Here is a 21,824-nt window from a genome sequence, read left to right as displayed (position 1 = left end):
TTTTTTTCTTACATTTGCTTAGTCATCAAGCAATGTCATTTTATCTCCAGACTTTCCAGTGTAAACATGCATCTTATTCTGTTCAATCACATCTAAGTCATCTGGTAGTTCTTTTTGTTCCTGGGACCATCCTTGAATGATGGTTGTCGTCAAACATTTCTCCATGATTCTGAGGATTCTCTGCACCTCTTTTCTGTGTATATCTTTTGTTTCCTGGGCCCAGTGTTTCCTTTTTCTCTATTAATATCTTGCTGAGGTAGTAATATCTCAAAATATTATCTCAGGTAGGATAGATATCATATCTTACTTGAGATTCCTGAGAAAGGAGGTGTGAGGAATTAAGTTTTGTCTCCTTCCATTTCTGAACAATTATTTATTCTCTCCTTCACTTGATTAATCACTTTGCCAGCAATTTATTCTGGAAATAACTTAGAGTTGTGAAGGCATGGGTCCATGACTTTCCAGTTTCTGCTGTTGCCATTGCAAAGTCGGTTACTGAGTTTCCTTTTGGACATAAGTTTTAACTAGAGACAAAGTCTGTCACCTCCTTTCTGGTTAGTTCAGTGGAGAGGTGTTGGAGGAGGGAGTCACTTAATAGGCCTAACTATTGTTTTCTCAAAGTCAAGCAGAGAAAGGAGCTAGAGTCTCAGTGTTCAGTAAGTAGACAAGTATTCTATAAGCACGTGCCTCCCCTCAGTTGTGCTGTGTCTTTAAACCACAATCCTCTTCTCAGTCCCTCTAGCAATCGAAGCCTCATCTTCTGCTGGCGTCCAGGTGAACTCTGCCTGCTGTGGTTCCATTTTCCACTCCCTTGCATTCCCACACCCACAGGTACCAATTCCTGAGCATACTTGCTGTTTTACTGAGTGAATTGGCTTGTTTCTGTCGACTCAAATCCCATTTTCTTGCTTGGTACCTTTTCAGCCTCCTGTTTAGTTACCATTCACCCATCTACCCTCAGCTCCCACTGTCTTGTTCTATTCTTCACTCATTCATTCTGAAAATATTTTTGAGTACCCACTAATTATGAGGCACTGTTCTAGTGCTTAGAATACTCCATCTGTGAGTAAAATAAAGAAACATCCCTGTCTTCTTGGTGCTTACTTTCTAGGAATGGGTCTGACAAGTTTGCATAATTCATAAGTAAATTTTATAATCTATTAAAAGCTAATAGGTGCTGTGAGGGGAAGGGAAAGACAGGATAAGGAAATGGGAGAAGGGAAGGGTGTAATGGGTTGTCAGAATTGTCTTTATTGACGTCCTCATTCCTAGTCTTGTTTTCATTTTTAAAATCCCTTAAGTGGATTGCATAGAGTTTCAGTAAGGATTATAAATTCGTTCATATCCAGTATGTGTAATTAGAAGCCCCACATCCCCTTTCAGGGGAGTTGACAAGAATGACAGTGACGTGTGTTTATTGGGTACCTGCGCCATGCCAGGTACTGTTTGAGGAAGTGGAGGTTTGGTAGAGAACAACAACAAAATAAAACATGGTCCTCGTGTAGCTGATGATTTGAATGAGTGGGTGGGTGGGAGGAGCAAAGAGCAACAATCACGACAAAAATACATGCTGTCAAGTAGTGCTGAGTATTGTGGCGAACAGTCTAGATAGGAGATAATCAACTCCCTTGACTAAGTCTAGAGAGGGAATATTTAAGGCCCAGCTCATAGGCAAAACATCTGACCAAAGAAGTGTCTGTTCTGTGGGAGCATGTTGATAAAACATGATGAATCAAGGGGCCCTGAGGATATTTGTCGGACACGACTGAGCGACTGAACTGAACTGAACTGAACTGAGGATATTTGTCTCTGAGTCTCATTTACTATAGAAGAGCAGGCTGCCTGCCTTGGCTCTGCCCCAATCACCTGACTGTCCCTTAATAAACAGAAAATTGTCCAAATTTTCCTGCCATTTCTATTTTCAGCCTGCTTGTCTAAGGAACTTCACCCAGACTGATGTGCCTGGAGTGCAGGGTGAGTAATAATAGAAGGTGATGGGAAACAAGACTGAGAAGGTAAAAGCAGGGTTATGGAGGAGATGCTCCTTTCTTCTCTTTCCATTTAATTTTTAAAAATAACACCAGTTGGACTTCTGTGGTGGTCCAGTGGTTGACTCCACACTTTCAACGCAGGGGGTGAGGATTTGATCTTCGGCTGGATCCCACGTGCCCACTGCATGGCCTAAAAATATTTTTTAAATTAAAAAAATTAACACCAATTGTACGAACATTTTGAATAATCTAGGCAGTTGCAGTACCTTCTAAATGAGAAAAGCTGAAGTACTGCTTCTTCTACGTGTCTAACTGGGAAGCCTCTGCTACAGGAGAATCATACGATTTCAACGGTGAATCTCAAAGGAAACATCGATGATCAGGGATGGGCTTTTGAGGTTTTGGTTGAAGGCAGACTTCAAGGCACGAGCTTCCAAAAACACTTCAATCAGCCCATCACTTTCCACATCAAACAATGAAAAGTGATTTTAGTATATATTTATGAATTAGTTTCTGAGCAAGAGTTGGCAGTAGTTTAGGTACCTTCTTTTCTTTTCAAAGAAGTGGTAATAGCAGGATACTGGAAATACCTTTCTGTCTGAGGGGAACATCTTGTAAATTTCCCCTACTTTCCATTTTTTCCCCATTTTTCAGCATTTATTATTTACCACTTTTACAATTTTGTCCAGGATAAGAGACAACAGGTGAAAGAAAAGAAATCCCCATGTATTGCCTTCCTGTGAGATATTCTTGATTTCTCAGCTCCCTCACCCCACTCTTTGAGGAATTTATGTTACTGACAGAAGAACGGATCCATGATATTTGTTAGGGTTCTGAGGAGAAGTCTTAGAGCCCTGTGTATATTTAAAGCTCGGTTCTTAATACAAAAAAAAAAATGTGAAGGGAGGAAAATATGATTATTTCGAAAGATGAATTCACAGAACTTTTTGTCAAAGTTGAAAACAAATTCCAATAATAATTTAAAACATTGCTGTTACTGAATACTGCCCTTGAGTCACACTTAAGAGGCATAAAGAGATCATTAAAATTGCTACTCCATCTGTCTTCCTCGCTGGACTACACTCTCTTGCTTATTGTATATACATGGTTCTAACACAGTACCTGGCACATACATGGTACCTAGAAGATACTTGATGAATTGATTGACTGAATACATGAATGGAGCACAGAAGACTGCAGCCTCCCAAGACTTTAACATATAAAGCTCCAGCTGTTACCGTGAGCTGATATCATTCCTTAACATATAAAGCTCCAGCTGTTACCGTGAGCTGATATCATTAACCTCCCACACATTAGATCCTGGAGCTGTTTCAACACGGTCATCTCTGGGTTACGTGGTGGCCCTAAAAAGCAATCTTCAGGACAGGGTACATGAGAAAGACAGATGTGAACAAGATATACTTGCAGCTGCTGTATGGCCATTACATATATGGTGGTCCCACATGGGATTGGAAGCCCAGATGTCAAAGCACAACTTGAAATAACACACCATTAGTGTGGGATGTTGTAAACCACCAGTAATCAGCAGCCTCTTGCTAAGCTTCAGCTATTATCTATGAGAATGCCTTTTGAGTTCATGTCATTGTGCAATCTAGGGAGCGAGGCTATGCCAACACAGCTGACTTCCTAGAGAACATAGGACAATGTGGCGTGGGCACCAGGTATGTGGGCAGGCAGTGTGGCTGCGAGCGTGGGTTATTCATCTGGTTTTACAGCCACACCTACACCATGGAGAGTCGCACCTTGGCACCTCGGGGTACACCCGACTTCCTGAAAAGGACTCTGGCAAGGGGAGGATCTTGTATAAGTTTTTACATGTTTTCCTCTATTTCTAAATAGAGTTTCTGTGTTGCCTAGTGGATGTTTTAAGAACCTTATAGATGATGAGAGGACCTTTGTGAATTCACTGCTGAGGAGAGGTAATTTCTTATTTAAAAAAATAATTTAGATGCCAGAAGAAGAAATAGGGAATGAAAGAGTATTTGATAGTTCTGTAAAACAAATCTTGTGGGTTTTTTTTTAATAGGATATGGCACCCCACTCCAGTACTCTTGCCTGGAACATCTCATGGACAGAGAAGCCTGGCGGGCTGCAGTCCATGGGGTTGCTAAGAGTCAGACACAACTGAGCGACTTCACTTTCACTTTTCACTTTCACGCATTGGAGAAGGAAATTGGCAGCCCACTCCAGTGTTCTTGCCTGGAGAATCCCAGGGACGGGGGAGCCTGGTGGGCTGCCGTCTATGGGGTCACACATAGTCGGACAGGACTGAAGCGACTTAGCAGCAAAGAGCCCACACGCTAGGCTTATTTTATAAAATGTGCTAAGATTCTTGAAAACATTGCCTAGTCCATGTTTAAACCGCTATTATATTAAAGCATATGGATGGCAATGATGATAATAGGCAAGAACTCTGCACACATCTGCACGCTGATTCTGTAAGGACGGAAGGAAGATGCTAGCTACAGCCCTGTCTTATAAAGTAGGAAGCTAGGCCCAGAGAGCTTAAGGAATGTGACCAGAGCCATACAGCTTGCAATTTTCATGGGCTAGTGCATGAAGTTCAATATAAAACAATGCTTTACTATTTGCCTTTAATTATTTGGAATGTTCAAAGTGCCATATTATAATTGTTTAAACTATTAATTATCAGTATAGTTATATCAAACATATTTTGATATAGATTTTTTACCTTTAATCTTATGAAACTGAAAAGAGTAAGCAAATTTTCTTTTGTCAAAGTAGATTTTTTAAAAATAAGACAGACTAAAGGACATCCCTATAATTTATTTAAAAAAATAAGTTGGTAATATTTCCACATCCAATGTCATTATGACTTCATCACTCTTCTCTCATTTTAGAAAAGAGAAAACCGGGACTCAAATCTTCAAATAATAATGAAGAACATCCCCATAATTTAGAAATCACTACAACTCTGTCATAGTTCAGGATGGTTTACAGAGAGTATAAGCTATACAATCAGCTCAAAATCAGACTTTTATTTTTTATTTCTAGTCTCATCCTGCACTCGAATTGTGAGTTATTTTGATTCTTCCAAAGTAGAAGAGTTTCATAAACATAAAACAAATTATTTACCAATTTCTTCACTTCCATCTTTAATTCAGTATTGTTTGCTGGATTTTTACCTTAGTCATAGATGCTTGCGGTTTTTCAGGTGGTTGAAATCAATAAAGTCATTGTAAAACTAGTGCTTTTGGTTGGCTGGCCTCTACAATATAAACCACCTTTTCCTAAAGATGACAAAGATTTGGCTGAAATAACTATTGACAATAGCTATTGTCAATAGTGGAGATATAGAAGAAGCTAAAAAACCTCTCTTTCACAAACAATACATCTCTTAGACTTCCAATCCTTTGTCACACTGATTTTTTTTTAAACCCCAGCCTTATATAGAAGAAGAAAAATGGAACTTTTGTCTTCTGTTTTGACAGATTCTCAGAATTCTCTGTTTTTCACTGTTGATTGAATTTTGTCACTTCTTGATTGAATGCTTGTATTTTTGGAGACCATGACTGTTTCTTTAAAAGGCTAGAATTGTGTGTTATAGCATGTTAGAGCTAAAAGGGGCCCCAAAGATGGTCTAGTCCAGCCCTCCCATTTTGTTGTTGAGGAAACACCTTGCTTGGCATGTCTGCACTCCAGCGCAGGTGAAGGCACTAAGTCATCATTGCTTATTTTGATTTTTCTACTGCTAGTTGGACCATCCCCAGGTTAGGGATATAGGTTTATGATGCCATCAATATGACTGTTGGATTGTTCTTCCCCTAAATAGTCTCAAGTGAGTTATAGACTTACATTTTTTAATTATATTATCTCTTTGAATAAAGACGGCTGATAGCTTGCTTACTAAATATCTGATTCTTCCTTCGGTTCTTGTTTAGAAGAGTTAGTGAAAGTTGCTCAGTCGTGTCCGACACTTTGTGACCCCATAGACATCCATGGAATTCTCCAGGCCAGAATACTGGGGCGGGTAGCCTTTCCCTTGTCCAGGGGATCTTCCCAAGCCAGGGATCGAAACCAGGTCTCCTGCATTCTTTACCAGCTGAGTCACAAGGGAAGCCCTTAGATAAGTTAAAAATGAAGTCGCTCAGTCGTGTCCAACTCTTTGCGACCCCATGGACTGTAGCCTACCAGGCTCCTCTGTCCGTGGGATGTTCCAGGCAACAGTGCTGGAGGGGATTGCCATTTCCTTCTCCACTTAGATGAGTTAAGTCAAGTGTAAATACCCGTAGAGCACAATAAACCTATTATGTGGTGAATTAGCGCCCTCTAGCCCGAGTCTGAGTCACCACTGTTAAAAAGTCTTTGACAAAGCGTAATTTGTGAAACTAAAATGTTCTAAATGCTGTGCTGGGTTCTTTACACTATCCCATTTTATTTTTTAATACAAGCATTGTGTGACAAAGGTTGAGACAGCTCTGTAAGGAGATAAAGCACATATGCAACGCGGTGAGGGCTAGCTCAGGTGTGAGGGGAGAGTTGTAGACAGGGAATGATTTATTGAAGGATGCAGTGATGATTAGGGGAGGAATTCTAGGAGCTCTCAGGTTAGTAGCGGAGACAGAACTCTGGAAGGGACTGTTGTAATAACCACGTTAGTTAAGAATGATCGCAGAACTATCTTATATAGAGCGGGAGCAAAGAAACATTACCACTAAACTCTTGAGGTTCTGAAGGTAGTTTCAATGAAGAGATGACATCGGGCTGAGTATTAAAGAAGAGGAGTTTGTCAGGTGAAGAACTGGCAAATGCCATTTAAGGCAGCAACTGAGAAGGCAGAGAATTAAAGAAGACCATGTCATGTAAGTATAGGAATGTTGGGGGGCCAGTGCTGTCGGAAACTGAGGTACATGGGGTGAAGTGGGGCAGAGATGACTGGAGCAAGACTTGGAAGAGCCTCTGTGCTAACATGGGGAGTATGCAACTTATCCTGACAACTGGGAGCACTGTGCATTTTCAACTGGAAAATAACGTAATTAGATTTCTTTCTTTCCCTGACTTACAAGTTGAGAAATATAATCTATGGTCAGAAGACTACTAAATCAAACATACCTTGTAAACATAATCATAAAGCAGAAATTTTTGTAACCTGTATCCTGGTACAGAAATATAACCTTGGAAACACCCTACCCCATCTCCCAACCCTAGCCATAATCCCTCTCAAGCCCTCAAGACAACAACCACCTTTCTTGTGATTCTTTTTTTTTTTTAAGACCTTACTTCCCTGATGGCTTTCAGGGAAGGGTTTCTGTTTTGTTTTCTTTTAAATGCAGTATCTTAAATTTTATTTATTACTTTATTTTTGGCTATGCTGGGTCTTCATTGCTGCATGGGGCTTTTCTCTGGTTGCTGTGAGCAGGGGCTACTCTCTAGCTGCGATGAGCAGTCTTCTCACTGCAGTAGCTTCTCTTACTGTGGAGCTTGCTCTAGAGTGTTCAGACTTCAGTAGTTGCAGTCTGTGGGCTCCATAGTTGTGGTTACCAGGCTCTAGAGCATAGGTTCACACACTACGGCACAAGGCCTTAGTTGCTTCAAGGCATGTGGGATCTTTCAGGACCAGGGATCGACCCCCTTGTCTTCTGCACTGGCAGGCAGATTCTTTACCACTATGCCAGCAGGGAAGCTGTCCTTGTGATTCTTAATCACCTCTTTTTCTCTTTAGTCACTTGTATATACATCTTCAGAAAGTGAAGCTTCTGTTTCTGAACTTTTTATGAATGGAATCATACTGAATATATTCTTTGTGTTTGATTTCTGTTGTTCAACATTATGTTTTTAAGATTCATCCTTGTTGATTGTTGCTATAGGAGTATCTTTCTACAAAGCCTCTTGATGAAAGTGAAAGAGGAGAGCGAAAAAGTTGGCTTAAAGCTCAACATTCAGAAAATGAAGATCATGGCATCTGGTCCCATCACTTCATGGGAAATAGATGGGGAAACAGTAGAAACAGTGTCAGACTTTATTTTTTTGGGCTCCAAAATCACTGCAGATGGTGATTGCAGCCATGAAATTAAAAGACACTTACTCCTTGGAAGAAAAGTTATGACCAACCTAGATAGCATATTCAAAAGCAGAGACATTACTTTGCCGACTAAGGTCCGTCTAGTCAAGGCTAGGGTTTTTCCAGTAGTCATGTATGGATGTGAGAGTTGGACTGTGAAGAAGGCTGAGCACTGAAGAATTGATGCTTTTGAACTGCGGTGTTGGAGAAGACTCTTGAGAGTCCCTTGGACTGCAAGGAGATCCAACCAGTCCATTCTGAAGGAGATCAGTCCTGGGTGTTCTTTGGAAGGACTGATGCTAAAGCTGAAGCTCCAGTACTTTGGCCACCTCATGCGAAGAGTAGACTCATTGGAAAAGACTCTGATGCTGGGAGGGATTGGGGGCAGGAGGGGAAGGGGACAACCGAGGATGAGATGGTTGGATGGCATCACGGACTCGAGTGAACTCCAGGAGATAGTGATGGACAGGGAGGCCTGGCGTGCTGCAATTCATGGGGATGCAAAGAGTCGGACGCGACTGAGCGACTGAACTGAACTGAACTTCTACATTGCCGTACAGTATTCTTGTTTGAATATTTCACAGTTTATCTCGTCTGCTGTTGTTTGATATTCGTTCTTTGATTTTTTAACCAGTTTTTGCATAATATGAACAGTAGTACTATGATTCTTTCTTAAACTCTATTCACAAGTGCATAACAGTTTCCAGATAATATTCAGATTCCTTTTTCAGGAAGTTAACTCAACCAGGACTGTGTGGCAGAAACTAGAACGGGATGAGGTATCCCTGTCCACTTTCAAGGATGATGAAGAGGTCCAGTTTGAGAAATGGTCCTCAGGAAGAATGGAGCTGCACAGGAGATGGAGTGGCACCCACAGCTGACCCTGAGTTTTCTAGCTTGAAAGACTGATAGCCTCAAAACTCTGGAGGAGAAATAAGTCTTAGGGAAAAGTGAGTTCTGTTTTGGATTGGAGTCGACTGCTGGACCTCTAAGTGAAAATATCCACTAGGCAATCAGAAATGCCTATCCAGAACTTAGGAAAAGAAGGGGCAAGGGATGAAGATTTTGGAAAGGGTAAAACACAGTTGGGATTGTCACGGTCAAGTGAAAGGAGAGTAAGGATAATGGACAACACTTTTTGAGCATTTGCTAGGTGCCAGGCACTGTTCTGGGCTTCCCTGGTGGCTCAGAGGGTAAAGTGTCTGCCTGCAATGCGGGAGACCTGGGTTTGATCCCTGGGTTTGGAAGATCCCCTGGAGAAGGAAATGGCAACCCACTCCAGTACTCTTGCCTAGAGAATCCCTTGGACGGAGGAGCCTGGCAGGCTACAGTCCATGGGGTCTCAAAGAGTCGGACACGACTGAGCGACTTCACTTTCACTTTAGGCACTGTTCTAAGAATGTTAGTTGTAACGACCCACTTTATCTACCCAATAACCCACTCAGGCAGGTAATGTTATTATTTTCATTTTACAGATGAGAGATATGTAGTTAGTGGTGGCACCAAGAAGGGATTACACAGGCACTTTGTGTAGAAAGGAGTGAACTTCAGTGAGGACTAATATCCTGGTTGGGAGGTGGAGGAGCCTGGGAAGGAGACTCAGATGAAGTCATCGAGTTAGGAGGAGAGCCAGAAGAGTATAATAGTCAGACTTAACTTAATTAGGGAAGTACTGCAGGTGCCTGTCACTGCTGGGAGAGGTCAAGGTAGTGTGCCAAAGCAGAGTCAGAAACAGTAAAGCTCTGAGTCCAGGTGTCAAGGAAACCTACTCAGGTTTGGTTCATTGCTTCTAAGAAAGGATTCCTTTAAGGAATCTAACAATAGAATAGGGGGGAAAAAAAAGTTATTTGCCTTTGGTTGCTGTCTACAGCTAAATTACAAAGAAAAATCCCTCCTCTAAGTAATTCACTGATGCATGTGTATGGGAGGGGCCTCCCAGGTGGCACAGTGGTAAAGAACCCGCTTACCAAAGCAGGAGATGCAGAGGACTCGGGTTCGATCCCTGGGTCAGGAAGTTCCCCTGGAGGAGGAAATGGCAACCCACGCCAGTATTCTTGCCTGGAGAATTCCATGGACAAGGGAGACTGGCAGGCTACAGTCCACAGGCTTGCAAAGAGTCAGACACGACAGCTACTGAACATAAGCATGACCACAGGTATGAGACAATGGTGCAGAAATGGGGCAGATAATGGGAAAGTTAACCACTACATCCTAGAGAACTCTGCTGAGTAAACAAACTGAGCTGGGCAGGAAGGAGGGCAGCAGGAAGTCATGGGAAAGTCCCTGCTCCGCCAAGACCTGCAGCCCTGCCAGCCCTCACTGTGGTTTGGAGACTCTGAGGAAAGAGGGTGGGAGTGGGAGTTCAGGCAGCCCTACAGCTGTATCGGGACCTGCCCCGGAATGGCCTTGTCTTCTTCCTGGTGTTGCCTTGCTCCTATCTGGATAGACTTATGTACTGTCTGTCAGAAGGTTGGCAATTCATGGATCTTTATGTTATTCTGAGCTGAATGACATGCACAGAAGGAATCAAGTTCTGAACTGAATAAAGCAGGCGTGGTGCTGACTTTGCAGTGAGAGCAGAGACATCAAAGTCTGCTTCTCATCCAGTCACTCACTGATTCACCCATTAGTACCACAAATATTTAGTGAACACTGATAATGTTCTGGGTACTACACCAAGACCCTTGTAAACAGATAGGGATTAAATCAAGCATGGTCCTTGCCCTCATGAAATGGATAATCTAGTTGGGGATTTGGAAAACATCAGTTCAGTTCAGTTCAATTCAGTTGCTCAGTCATGTCTGACTCTTTGTGACCCCATGAATTGCAGCACGCCAGGCCTCCCTGTCCATTGCCAAAGACATAGCAAGCAGCAAATAGGAGGTTACAAAACTGTCATGTGTAACAAGGAAACGAATATGAGGCTAAAAATAGTCAAGGGATGGGTGAGGGAATTGAGAGTCTAGTCATGGAAGATCTGGTAGACGTGTCCCATGTTCAGTTCTCTTTGCCTCTAAGGCCTGGGGGAAGACGATACATATTCTTTCCCTTGCAGTTAGGTAAAGCTTTGTGTCTGATTCTGATCAGATGTTGCTACCAGAACAGGGCATTTCCATAATAAAAATCATCTTTTTTCATCCTCACTATTTGTCCCATTTCTCCACCTTCCTCTCATATTCACACATAAGTGAATTACTTAAGGGAGGGATTCTCTTTGTAGCTTAGCTGGAGGCAGCATCTAAAGGAAAAGAACTATTTTTCTTTATTCTATAATTAGATTCTTTAAAGAAGTTTCAGTAGACATGTATGGATGTGAGAGTTGGACTATAAAGAAAGCTGAGCGCCAAGGAATTGATGCTTTTGAACTGTGGTGTTGGAGAAGACTCTTGAGAGTCCCTTGGACTGCAAGGAGATCCATCCTAAAGGAGATCAGCCCTGGGTGTTCATTAGAAGGACTGATGTTGAAGCTGAAATTCCAATACTTTGGCCACTTGATGCGAAGAGCTGACTCATTTGAAAAGACCCTGATGCTGGGAAAGATTGAGGGCAGGAGGAGAAGGGGACGACAGGATGAGATGGTTGGATGGCATCACTGACTCAATGGACATGAGTCTGGATAAACTCTGGGAGTTGGTGGTGGACAGGGAGGCCTGGTGTGCTGTGGTTCATGGGGTTGCAAAGAGTCAGACACGACTGAGCGACTGAACTGAACTGAAAGAAGTTTCAGTTCCTTTCCTAAAATATGTGGCAATAACATAGCAGTCTAGTGGTGGACAGACAGAATGGAAGCTGATAGATAATGAAGGCTAGAGAGATGGCAATGCTTCTTATATGGCTGTTGATAAAAGTGACTCCTGTATTAACTTGGAAAGAAGATTATGTAGCTTATAAAATGTGACTCTGGGGGAAATGACTGGAAAACAGTGTTTCTAGTGTGTTGGTTGCTACTGGATATGTTTTGGCAAGGCTTTATAACCTCACAAAAGAACCTGGCTGATTTGTAAGCAGAAATTAATAGGTATAAAGATATTTCACAAAACTGAACTTTGAAAAATCGGAAAACCTGATTGGCAACAGTCTCCATGTACTAAGAGAAAAAATGAGGAAACCTCAAAAGACAAAGTCCATTAAAACAGATCTGAGGAAAGGCCAAACTGAATGGTCTCCACATCTATTGATAACACCTCTCAGTAAATTAGCCAACTGCAAGGCAAAGATAAAACTAAGATATTCAACAGGATAAAGAGCCGGGACACACATCAAAGTACAATTTTTCTCTAAAAAACATAGTCTCATGTTTATTCAAGGTACCTATAATGGCAAGAAAGAGACAGCTTGTCTCTATATCTATAGTTTATACCTTTGTCTATATCTAGAGAGAGAATGGAACAAGAAAGCAAAAAAATATATATATAGTAGATGTGAAAAACATGTTTTGAAAACAACTATGAGCATAGGTATTGACAAATATATATAGTTTACTGAATTAAAAAAAAGAAGCTTATGAAAACTTGAAAGACATTTGAGCCAGAGGAACACAATCCCAACTGGACCTGTGGTCTTCCAACATTGTATAAGCAGCACATGAACTGAGAAAACTACTCAGCCATCAAGGGCAAATGCCCACTAAGTATTTAGCTGAAGACGATGACCGACAGCCTCTCAGAGAGTCAAGTCTTGAGAATGAAATAGCATTTTGCAGTTCCCAGGGTAGGGACCTTTATGGTGTTTGGTGGTGGTTTAGTCATCAAGTCGCCAGGTCCTGTCTGACTCTCGCTTCCTCATGGACTGTAGCCTGCCAGGCTCCTTTGTCCATGGGATTTTCCAGGCAAGAACACTGGGGTGGGTTACCATTTCCTTCTCCAGGGGATCTTCCTGACCCAGGGATCGAAGCCGAGTCTCCTGCATTGCAGATGGATTCTTCACCGACTGGGCTACCCGGGAAGTCCTAGTTCTTGCCCAGAGGTAATTAAGAATTAAAAAAACAGGTCAGTTGGTGGCTGCTGCTCACTTCCATTTTGCCCTTTCAGAATGGAATGTTTCCTGCTGTTGTCCTGACCTTGTTCCTTCACTAGGCATTGACTATGGGAAACAGATTAATCTATTTAGTTCACAGTCTGAGGACCAAAGGGGTCACATGAAGACCTGATGTAGAGATTGTCACACACTACCCAGAGATTCTGGATTGTGAGCTCCATGTCATGACTGGTTTGGACTTTCAGTTTTTTGGGGTGTGGGGGTGGGGGTGGGGAAGAAGTTTAGTGAGTTTCAGCCACCCACCCACCTCCTTTCCTCTCCACCCACCTTTCCTGCCTGCCTTGTCTCTGTCCCAACAGTGGGCACAAAGAAGACTCTACAGAGCACAGTTGGAGCCTTGTCTGAATGAGGCAGATGGCTCTTTCCTTTCTGTGTCCCCCAGGGCGGGACAGACCCCACCCAATCCTGTCTTCATCAGGCCTTTTCCTTTTATCCTCCTACTGATTTCTGACATTTTTCAGTTCTCAAATACTCAGTTCTTCATCTTCCATATTCTTGCATCACAGTCAGTTTCTCACTAGGATTTATTACTTTGGGCAATAAGAGGTGAGTTATTAGGATTCCCGGTTCAGGGATCAACCCTTAATATGAGCCTTGTGTGCAAAGAGAGAAAGAGTGAAAAAGCCTCTTCCCAGACTTGTTCCTTAGACCTTCTCATTTCATTAAGACATTTTATATTAGTATTTTTTAATTGTTGAAATAACATATGCATGTTAAGAAATGCGATACTATATATATCTTTCACTTTTTTCTGTATTTTTACACAAATGGATTGATTGTATGACAAGCAGTGTTTTTGCTTGCCTTTTTCAATTACCATGCCTACTCTGTCTTTTCAACCATATCAGCACATACAGATCCGTCTCAAGCATATGAATCTTCTCCGTATTCTATTATATAGATGCCCGTAATTTACATAAATAGTCTACAACTGAAGCTCACCTTGACTGTGAATGTTTTAAATATGCAGCGTATTTCACATGGTTTATCCTTTTAGGGAAGATCTTTCACAACAGTTTAAGTTCTCCAATGAGTTGTTAAATAATTTTTTGAGATTTTTGAGATTTTGCAATATGACATTTCTACTTTGAAGAAGCACAAATTTCCCCCTGTTACTTTCATTTTCTTTATCCTAATCCTTTAATCTTATTTGTTACTCGTTATTATTATCTTTGAAAATCCAAATCTTTGGTCATATTTCATAAACTAGCAAGCCAAATTTGAGTTAGGGGAACTGAGCTTGTGGTAAAGCAAAGTATCAATGATCATTGCCAGTGAACTTTATCCCAGGTTAAAATCACCTCTAAAATAGCTATCTGAGTCTATGAGGAAACACAGTTGAATGTATGTTTACCAGGATTCCTAATAGTTGAAGGTCTTAAGAACCTTGGAAGGAAAACCAGGACTTTAATAGCTTTTTATGGTATCAGATGATGATGATGGTGACAACAAAGACTGGCTACACCTAGGTCCTCAGAATTAACATAATCAGCTACCATAAGAAAAAAAATTGCAGGGATCACAGAATACTTAAACTTTTGTGACAGGTTTAGGAAATTCATGTTAAAAAAGGGGAAACTATCCATTAAAAGGTATTTGAAATGTCATGGGATTGCTACTTAACAAATGACAGTCCTGTACTAAGGAGGAGGTCTGGTCTTTCCTTCTTTCTGCTTCATAACTTCCAGAGGAAGAACTTTAATAGACACTCAAAAATCATATAATAACACATCCCAAAGTTTCAAATACATTTCTTAACATAAAAAATATATTGCACATGCAGAAAAGTATAGTCTAAGAATGTCAGACTTTCTAAATTTACTTGTTAATTTGGTTTGTAAACGTAATTTCATTTATGTATGTATTTTCGGCTGTGTTGGGTCTCTTTTGCTGTGTGGGTGGGCTTTTCTCTAGTTGTGGTTCTCACTGCAGTGGTTTCTCTTGTTGCTGAGCACAGGCTCTAGGGTATGCAGGCTTCAGTAGCTGTGGTTCCCAGGCTCTAGGGTGCAGGCTCAACAGTTGTGGTGCACGGACTTAGTTGCTCTGTGGCAAGTGGGATCTTCCTGGAACATGGATCAAACCCACGTCTCCTGCATTGGCAGGCGGATTCTTTACCACTGAGCCACCAGGGAAGCCCCTACTTGTCATTTTGGCATCTAAAGTTGTATCTTGCACATTGCAGACCTTAATTTGGTCTTACTCCTGCGGGTCTTGTGGCCAGGACTGACACTTGGCTAGAATCTAGCAGTTGTATTCCAAGCAGGACCATACAATCAGCTTAAGTTCTCATGAGTGCTCCAGAGAATAATGCTTAAGATCCAGTTTACTTGAGGATGACTGAAAAGAACTTTCACATGCGCAGTGTGAATGTGCCTTTTCTTTCTAGAGTTTCTCTTGCTTTCTTTTCTGAGAAATGTTCTGTGGTCTCTGAAACCCTTGTCTGACACTCGTAATGATAGTGCTGAGAAACAAAGCACTACAGTTAACAAAACAGAGCAAAACTCTGGCTCTTCACTGTGTTTAACATGAGAATCTCTCACTCACATTCTTAAAAGTTAAATAAATTGGTGCTAAATTATAGATTTTCAAAATTATAAAGGTCGTTCATGGCTTCCCAAGTGGCTCAGTGGTAAAGAAGCCACATGCCAATGAAGGAGACTCAGGAGATGTGGGTTTGATCCCTGGATTGGGAAGATCCCCTGGAGGAGGAAATGACAACTCACTCCAATATTCTTGCCTGGGAAATCCCATGGACAGAGGAGCCTGTCAGGCTACAGTCTACAGGGTCACAAAGAGTCGGACACAACTGAGCACACACCACCACAACAAAGGTCTTTCAGATATTATTCAGGGTAGTCTTAGAGAAAATTCTTGCATCTTCTTGAATTACTATTTACTCTACGTGCTCTAAGGGCTGAACTAAGCAATGTCCTCTCAGAATAGAGCTGGGTATGAAGGGCTGGACAATCTTCAATAGACCCAGAACTAGAACTGCCCACTGTTGCAGGGGTGGTGGGGTGCATGTCTGGGTACTAGACTCAAATGCAGGGGCTGGGAGGAAAGTCAGGCTGGCAGGCAGTAGCTGGACTCTAATAGTTATGGAAGCGCAAGTTGCTCAGTCGTGTCTGACTGTTGCGACCCTATGGACTGTACAGTCAATGGAATTCTCTAGGCCAGAATACTGGAGTGGGTAGCCTTTCCCCCCTCCAGGGGATCTTCCCAACCCAGGGATCGAACCCAGGTCTCCTGCATTGTAGGCAGATTCTTTACCAGCTGAGCCATAAGGGAAGCCCAAGAATACTGGAGTGGGTAGCCTATCCTTTCTCCAGCAGATCTTCCCGCCCTAGGAATCGAACCCGGGTCTCTTACATGGCAGGCAGATTCTTTACCAACTGAGCTAATAGTTATGGAAACTTGTAATAAGTACAGAATGATCATCTTACTTGGGAGATCTGTGATTGAGGGCGTGCAGTGGTGGCAACCCCAGCAGGTGGTGTCTGGAGATACAAGATGACAGGATAACAGGTGAGGATGCAGGTCAGTCTGTACATTTCAGGGCGGGATTGTAAACTGCATACTCTGGTCTACAAAGCCCCTAAATGGCCTTCCACCTGAAGCTCTGCCTTCCTTCTCACCCTCTGTGCCCTCATCACTCTGACTGTCTTTCTAACCACAGAATACTAAGCTCCTTTACACACAGAGCCTTTGGCATTCCCATTTCTGCTTAAATGTCCTCCCCACATAGAAGCTTTCTTAGCACACTGTGCAGCACATAATTCCATTTTAACTACCTGCATCACTTGAGGACTTTCCCCCTAATTATCTATATCCTCTCCACTAGAACACAAGCTCAGCGAAAGCAGGGTATGTGTTCGTCTTGTTCCTTGTTGTGAACAATAATACCCGCTACTTTTACAGGTACTAGCATATACTGGATGCTTATTAAATATTTAAATGAGTGGTTGCATCAGCAAATGAACTAATTAATACATTGGTTAACGAATTACTCAACTTGAAATAGGGGACTAACAAGATAAAAGTTTCTGTAACTAAAAATATTTGAAACCAAATCCTTGACAGGAACTGGTAAGAAGAGGAAGGCTGTCTCCAGATGCAGAAGTCTTAGTAAATGAAGGGAATGAAAACAGACAGCAGGACTGAGGTGATGGAAGAGGTCATGCTAAATAGCTTAAGTCTTGATGGAGAATAAGACTTCTAATAAAAATATTAGACATGGTGGAAAAACCCAGGTTCGATGCAGTAATAGGAGAATGCCAGCCCTTCCTCTTATTTTGAGAAATGTGGGGAATAAATATATTTCATTCAAGTGAATGGGAGGGTGTGTTTTAGTTTGGTTACTATTAAACGGGATATGGATAAAGCCATCTACACAAAAGTGTTGACAGAGTGGTATTTGTTCATGACAGTACGTGAAAAATCGTGGAAGGGGAGACAACATCTCAGAGGAGTGTGCTAGCGGTGAAGACTCCACCAGTAAGAGGAGTGTTGAGTAGCCCAAAGGATAAGGGAAAGGAAGCTTTTCTGCAGATGCGGGATTACAGAGATGACTGTCATAGCAGAAGTGATTTGCTGCAAACACGCAACTTAAATGCAAGTTCACACAGAACCTGACAGTACCTGGTCAAACCTCAGAGAAGAGGCCCCATCTGCCCAGCATCACACAAAGGACCTTGATCTGGGGACAGCTTCTTAACACTCACACAGAGAGAATCATTTTTCATCACAATGCTGGGGAATAGTGGTTTTGTGCCAGGCACTGGTGGTGGGAGATAGCTAAAAAGGCAAGTTGGACTAAGAATAGGGTGTTTCCTGCCTTCTCTGCAACAATTCACTCGGCTCTGTAGGCTACTTATTCTTCCCAGAAAAAATAAGGCAAGCCTAGTGGATGGGCTTGAGCAGCAACAGGTTCACTCTGACCTGCCCACCCAGACTCTATATCCATGCACCCTCCTTGAGGCGAAATGGACAACCGAGGGCACAGCGATTTTCTGAAGGTAGTCACTGAATACAATCCTTGGTCTAAAATGGAGCATTCATTTGGATTCTTAAATACTACACAGCTATTTGTCGTCTCTTCCTAAAGTTGCAATGAGAAAGGTAATCTCTCACACTGGACATCCATTAATAGGCACACCCTGCGTATGAAAGCACTTTATGGATGCTACTCACTTGTCTCAACAATCTCACACTGTCAGCACTATATTCTGTTTTTACAAATGAGCATGGCGAATCTTAGAGAAGATAACGTATTAGATACCAGCACACACACAAAGTGCACCTGACTTCAAAACCCATGTACTATCGAGTACACCTCACCTCACTCTAGAGCCACGCAGAGTAAGGCTCAGTTTCACGGAAGTGGTTTTAGCTTGTCAGAGGAATGCTGCTCCGGGAAAACTGAAAGTGGAGGAAGCGACACGTTAGATAGAGGTAGTTGCCGTTTGAAGTGTTTTTGGTTCAGCTAGTGTTTTCTGAACAGCCAGTACCCCGCTCCTCTGCTGATCAATTTGGTGGCCCCTGGGTAAGGATTTGATACACTTCTATGTACTGCCAGTGTGAGGACGTACCTGAGTGGGGAGAAAAAGAGGCAGAAGTCAATACAGTATATTCAGGGTAATGTCCTGTAGGAGATCAGGGGGAGGAGAGAAAAGTGGCAGTTCTGTTCAGAAGGGGGACAGGAAGGAGGCAGAATATCATGGATATACTGGAATTTGAGCAGGGCATTGTTGCAATTCAGTTTATGTAAGAGAAACTGGACATTTGCCCTTGAATAATGTTTCCTGTAAATCATGGAGGTTTGTGGGGGTTTGTTGTTGTTGCTGGTAATTGCTGGGTCTGATTGGGAGCTGGTTTAGTAGACAGGTTGGCTGCAATAGAGTAAGAGCCAGTGTTTTTCCCAGTTTACTCAAGTAAAAAGTACTCTTTCCATCGGGGGATCCCGATCATTAAGGGATCATTAAGGGAAAGGAAAGTCCCTGGTTCCTTGTCAGTTTGGAGGAAACTAAAGCTACAGTGGAACAGGCCCTATCTTCCCTCACTCAGAGTTCCTCAGTTGAGGGATAAAGGTCACCAATGCGCCTGCTTCTGGAAAGGGGTGGGCACTGGGGAAGTCGGCGGCTGTGTGCTTGGATCTGCCAAAATTAGTTGCGTTGAAATAAGAAATTGAAAGCTCAGGACACCCTGAGAAATCCACTTCCCTTTTTTGGAAGGTGCTACTTAGCGGGGCTCGGGAAAACCCCAGATGCCCCAAATCATTTGAGGAGCTGGGAGGCGAAGAGGCAGAAGCAGCCGAGCCTTGTCCACGGCGCCCTGGGGTAGGAGACCCATGGAGAAGTTTCGGGAGGTGTTGAACTTGCACCTCAAACACCGCAACGCTCTGGGCTACTGCCTGGTGAGCCTGCTGACGGCGGGCGGGGAGCGCATCTTCTCCAGCGCGGTCTTCCAGTGCCCGTGCAGCGCCGCCTGGAACCTGCCCTACGGCCTGGTCTTCCTGCTGGTGCCGGCGCTGGCGCTCTTCCTCCTGGGCTACGTGCTGAGCGCGCGCACCTGGCGCCTGCTGACCGGCTGCTGCGCGCGGGGCTGCGGCGCGGGGCTGCGCGGGGCCCTGGTGTGCGCGCAGATCAGCGCCACGGCCGCGGTGGCGCCGCTCACCTGGATGGCCGTGGCGCTGCTCGGGGGCGCCTTCTACGAGTGCGCTGCCAGCGGGAGCGAGGTCCTGGCGCGGTACCTGTGCGTGGGCCGCGACCCGCGCTGCGTCGCCCAGCTGCCGCTGGTGCCCTGCCAGCAGGCCCAGGCGCCCGACGTGAAGCAGCTGCAGAAGGAGCTCACGGCGCAGTCGCAGGTCGGGCGCCCGCGCAGGATGCGGTCTGGGGGTCGGGAAGGGACTGGCTTCTGCGGGGCGGACGGGGAGGTAGAAACGCGTGCCCTTGCTCCTGACACCGAAGGCAAGCTAACTAGAATGGCTGTTGGCTTCAAATGAGCCGACAGGCAAACCTATCTATCATCTATCTTCCCAGGGCTTCCCAGGTGGCGCCGGTGGTAAAGTGCCCATGCAGGAGACCCAAGAGATGAGGGTTCCATTCCTGGAGAAGGAAATGGCAACCCTCTCTTGTCTTCCTACCTGGAGAGTCCCATGGGCAGAGGAACCTGGCGGGTTACAGTCCATAGGTCGCAAAGAGTCAGACACGACTGAAATGACTGACCAGAGCACATCATCTTTCTTTTTTCTTTTTCTATCTCTCTCTCCCTACCCCTTCCCTCCTTCCTTCCCTGTCTTCCCCTCTGTTTCTTTCATCTCGGTGCTATTTCTCTTTTTTTTTCCCCTTAATTGGAGTATAGTTGACTTACAATATTGTATTAGTTTCAGTCTTACCTATGTGTGTGTGTTCAGAGTCTCTTCCCTTATGAAAGTGGAAGTGAAGTAGCTCAGTCGTGTCCGACTCTTAGGGACCTAATGGACTGTAGCCTACCAGGCTCCTCTGTCCATGGAATTTTCCAGGCAAGGGTACTGGAGTGGGTAGCCATTTCCTTCTCCAAGGAAAATCTTCCCAACCCAGGGGTTGAACCCGTGTCTCCTGCATTGTGGGCAGACACTTTACCATCTGAGACCCCTGGGAAGCCCATTATAGGTTTTTATAAAAAAACTGAGTATAACTAATGAAAGGAGGAAGGCACTGGGGCACTCTGTTGTGTCAGGCATCTGCTCTGTGCCCCACACCGGACACCTTGCTGGGTCCTTTATCTCTATTGTTATTCTCTTTTGTCTTAACAGTGGGTACACTGAGTCCAGGTCTGGCTGACTTTAAAGCCATCACCCCACACTGCTTCTGGGCTTGTAAAGCTCAGAAGTTCTTGGAAATGAATACCTGTTTCAGTGGATTTTCTGAAATTCCACATTTTGAGTTCCAGGGATTCCACATGTAAGCTCCTCCGTGGATCCCTGACATGACTTGGAAAATGACTGGCTTGTCAAGCAAGCAGTTCTACTGAGGTGGGGAGAGGGGTTACTGCCACTTCTTTCTCTTAAGGGAAAAAGACCTAACTGTTGCTTGTTCATCATCTTAACTCTGAGTAGTCCAAATTTTACCTGTTGAATTAAAAAAAATGTAAATTAAGTGACTAAATCGCTGTTTTGTTGTGTTTACATAAGGTGTTAGGCTGGATCCTGATAGCAATTGTTATCATCGTCCCTCTGATTTTTACGTCAATCAATCGATGCCGATCTCCAGTTAGTTATATGCAGCTGAAATTTTGGGAAATCTATTTGCAACAGGAGCAGCAGATTTTTAAAAGTCAAGCCACAGAACATGCAACGCAACTGGCAAAGGAAAATGTCAAATGTTTCTTTGAGTGCTCACATCCACAGGAATACAACACTCCAAGCATTAAAGACTGGCAGAAGATTTCATCACTATATGCTTTCAATCCAAAGGAGCAGTACTACAGCACTTTGCACAAATATGTGAACAAAAAACAGAAGAGTCAAAGTAGCACATCTTCTGAAGAAGGTGCAACGGTTCCTGTTCTTGGCTTTGTAGATTCATCTGATATGAACAGCACTACAGACTTATGACCTTGTTAATGAATGGGAAAAGAAAACTCTTCTGGATTATTGATGCCTTTAAAAAAATAAATATGGGTATTGTTTATGATTCCTCTGGTCTTCCAATTATGGAAACATAGAATATTAAATAAAATAGAAATTTAGAACTTTATCTTTTTATTATTTTATT

The 21,824-nt window shown here is 43.2% G+C and overlaps 1 protein-coding gene and 1 long non-coding RNA gene across 4 annotated transcripts; one reads left to right on the top strand and one right to left on the bottom strand.

The window, feature by feature from the left end:
* Positions 1 to 1,190: 1,190 nt before the first annotated feature.
* Positions 1,191 to 20,575, bottom strand: LOC121820158 (uncharacterized). Of its 2 annotated transcripts, none has more exons than XR_006060591.2 (4): positions 20,465 to 20,572; positions 18,409 to 18,489; positions 16,515 to 16,568; positions 1,191 to 2,181 (listed from the first exon to the last, which is right to left on the bottom strand). It is a non-coding gene; the product is annotated as an uncharacterized LOC121820158 (long non-coding RNA). The 2 variants fall into 2 exon arrangements; XR_009601518.1 differs by lacking the exon at positions 1,191 to 2,181 and adding an exon at positions 12,334 to 12,988 and having other exon boundaries at positions 20,465 to 20,575.
* Positions 19,332 to 21,806, top strand: LOC101113476 (calcium homeostasis modulator protein 6-like). Of its 2 annotated transcripts, none has more exons than XM_042253290.2 (2): positions 19,332 to 19,483; positions 21,242 to 21,806. In XM_042253290.2, exons 1-2 carry the CDS (start codon positions 19,418 to 19,420, stop codon positions 21,662 to 21,664), a joined length of 489 nt encoding a protein of 162 aa, XP_042109224.1. In that variant the 5' UTR covers positions 19,332 to 19,417; the 3' UTR covers positions 21,665 to 21,806. The 2 variants fall into 2 exon arrangements, with proteins under 2 accessions (XP_042109224.1, XP_027828506.1); XM_027972705.3 differs by having other exon boundaries at positions 19,332 to 19,933.
* The last annotated feature ends 18 nt before the right edge of the window (positions 21,807 to 21,824 follow it).

This window comes from Ovis aries, chromosome 8, assembly GCF_016772045.2.
Source record: "Ovis aries strain OAR_USU_Benz2616 breed Rambouillet chromosome 8, ARS-UI_Ramb_v3.0, whole genome shotgun sequence".
NCBI lineage: Eukaryota > Metazoa > Chordata > Mammalia > Artiodactyla > Bovidae > Ovis > Ovis aries.
This window is presented reverse-complemented; position numbering and strand designations above follow the sequence as displayed.

Coding starts and splice junctions, on each gene's coding strand:
- LOC101113476 (XM_027972705.3), top strand. CDS start 19,418: ATGGAGAAGTTTCGGGAGGTGTTGAACTTGCACCTCAAACACCGCAAC. Junction 19,934..21,241: donor AGCTCACGGCGCAGTCGCAG/GTCGGGCGCCCG, acceptor TGTTTACATAAG/GTGTTAGGCTGGATCCTGAT.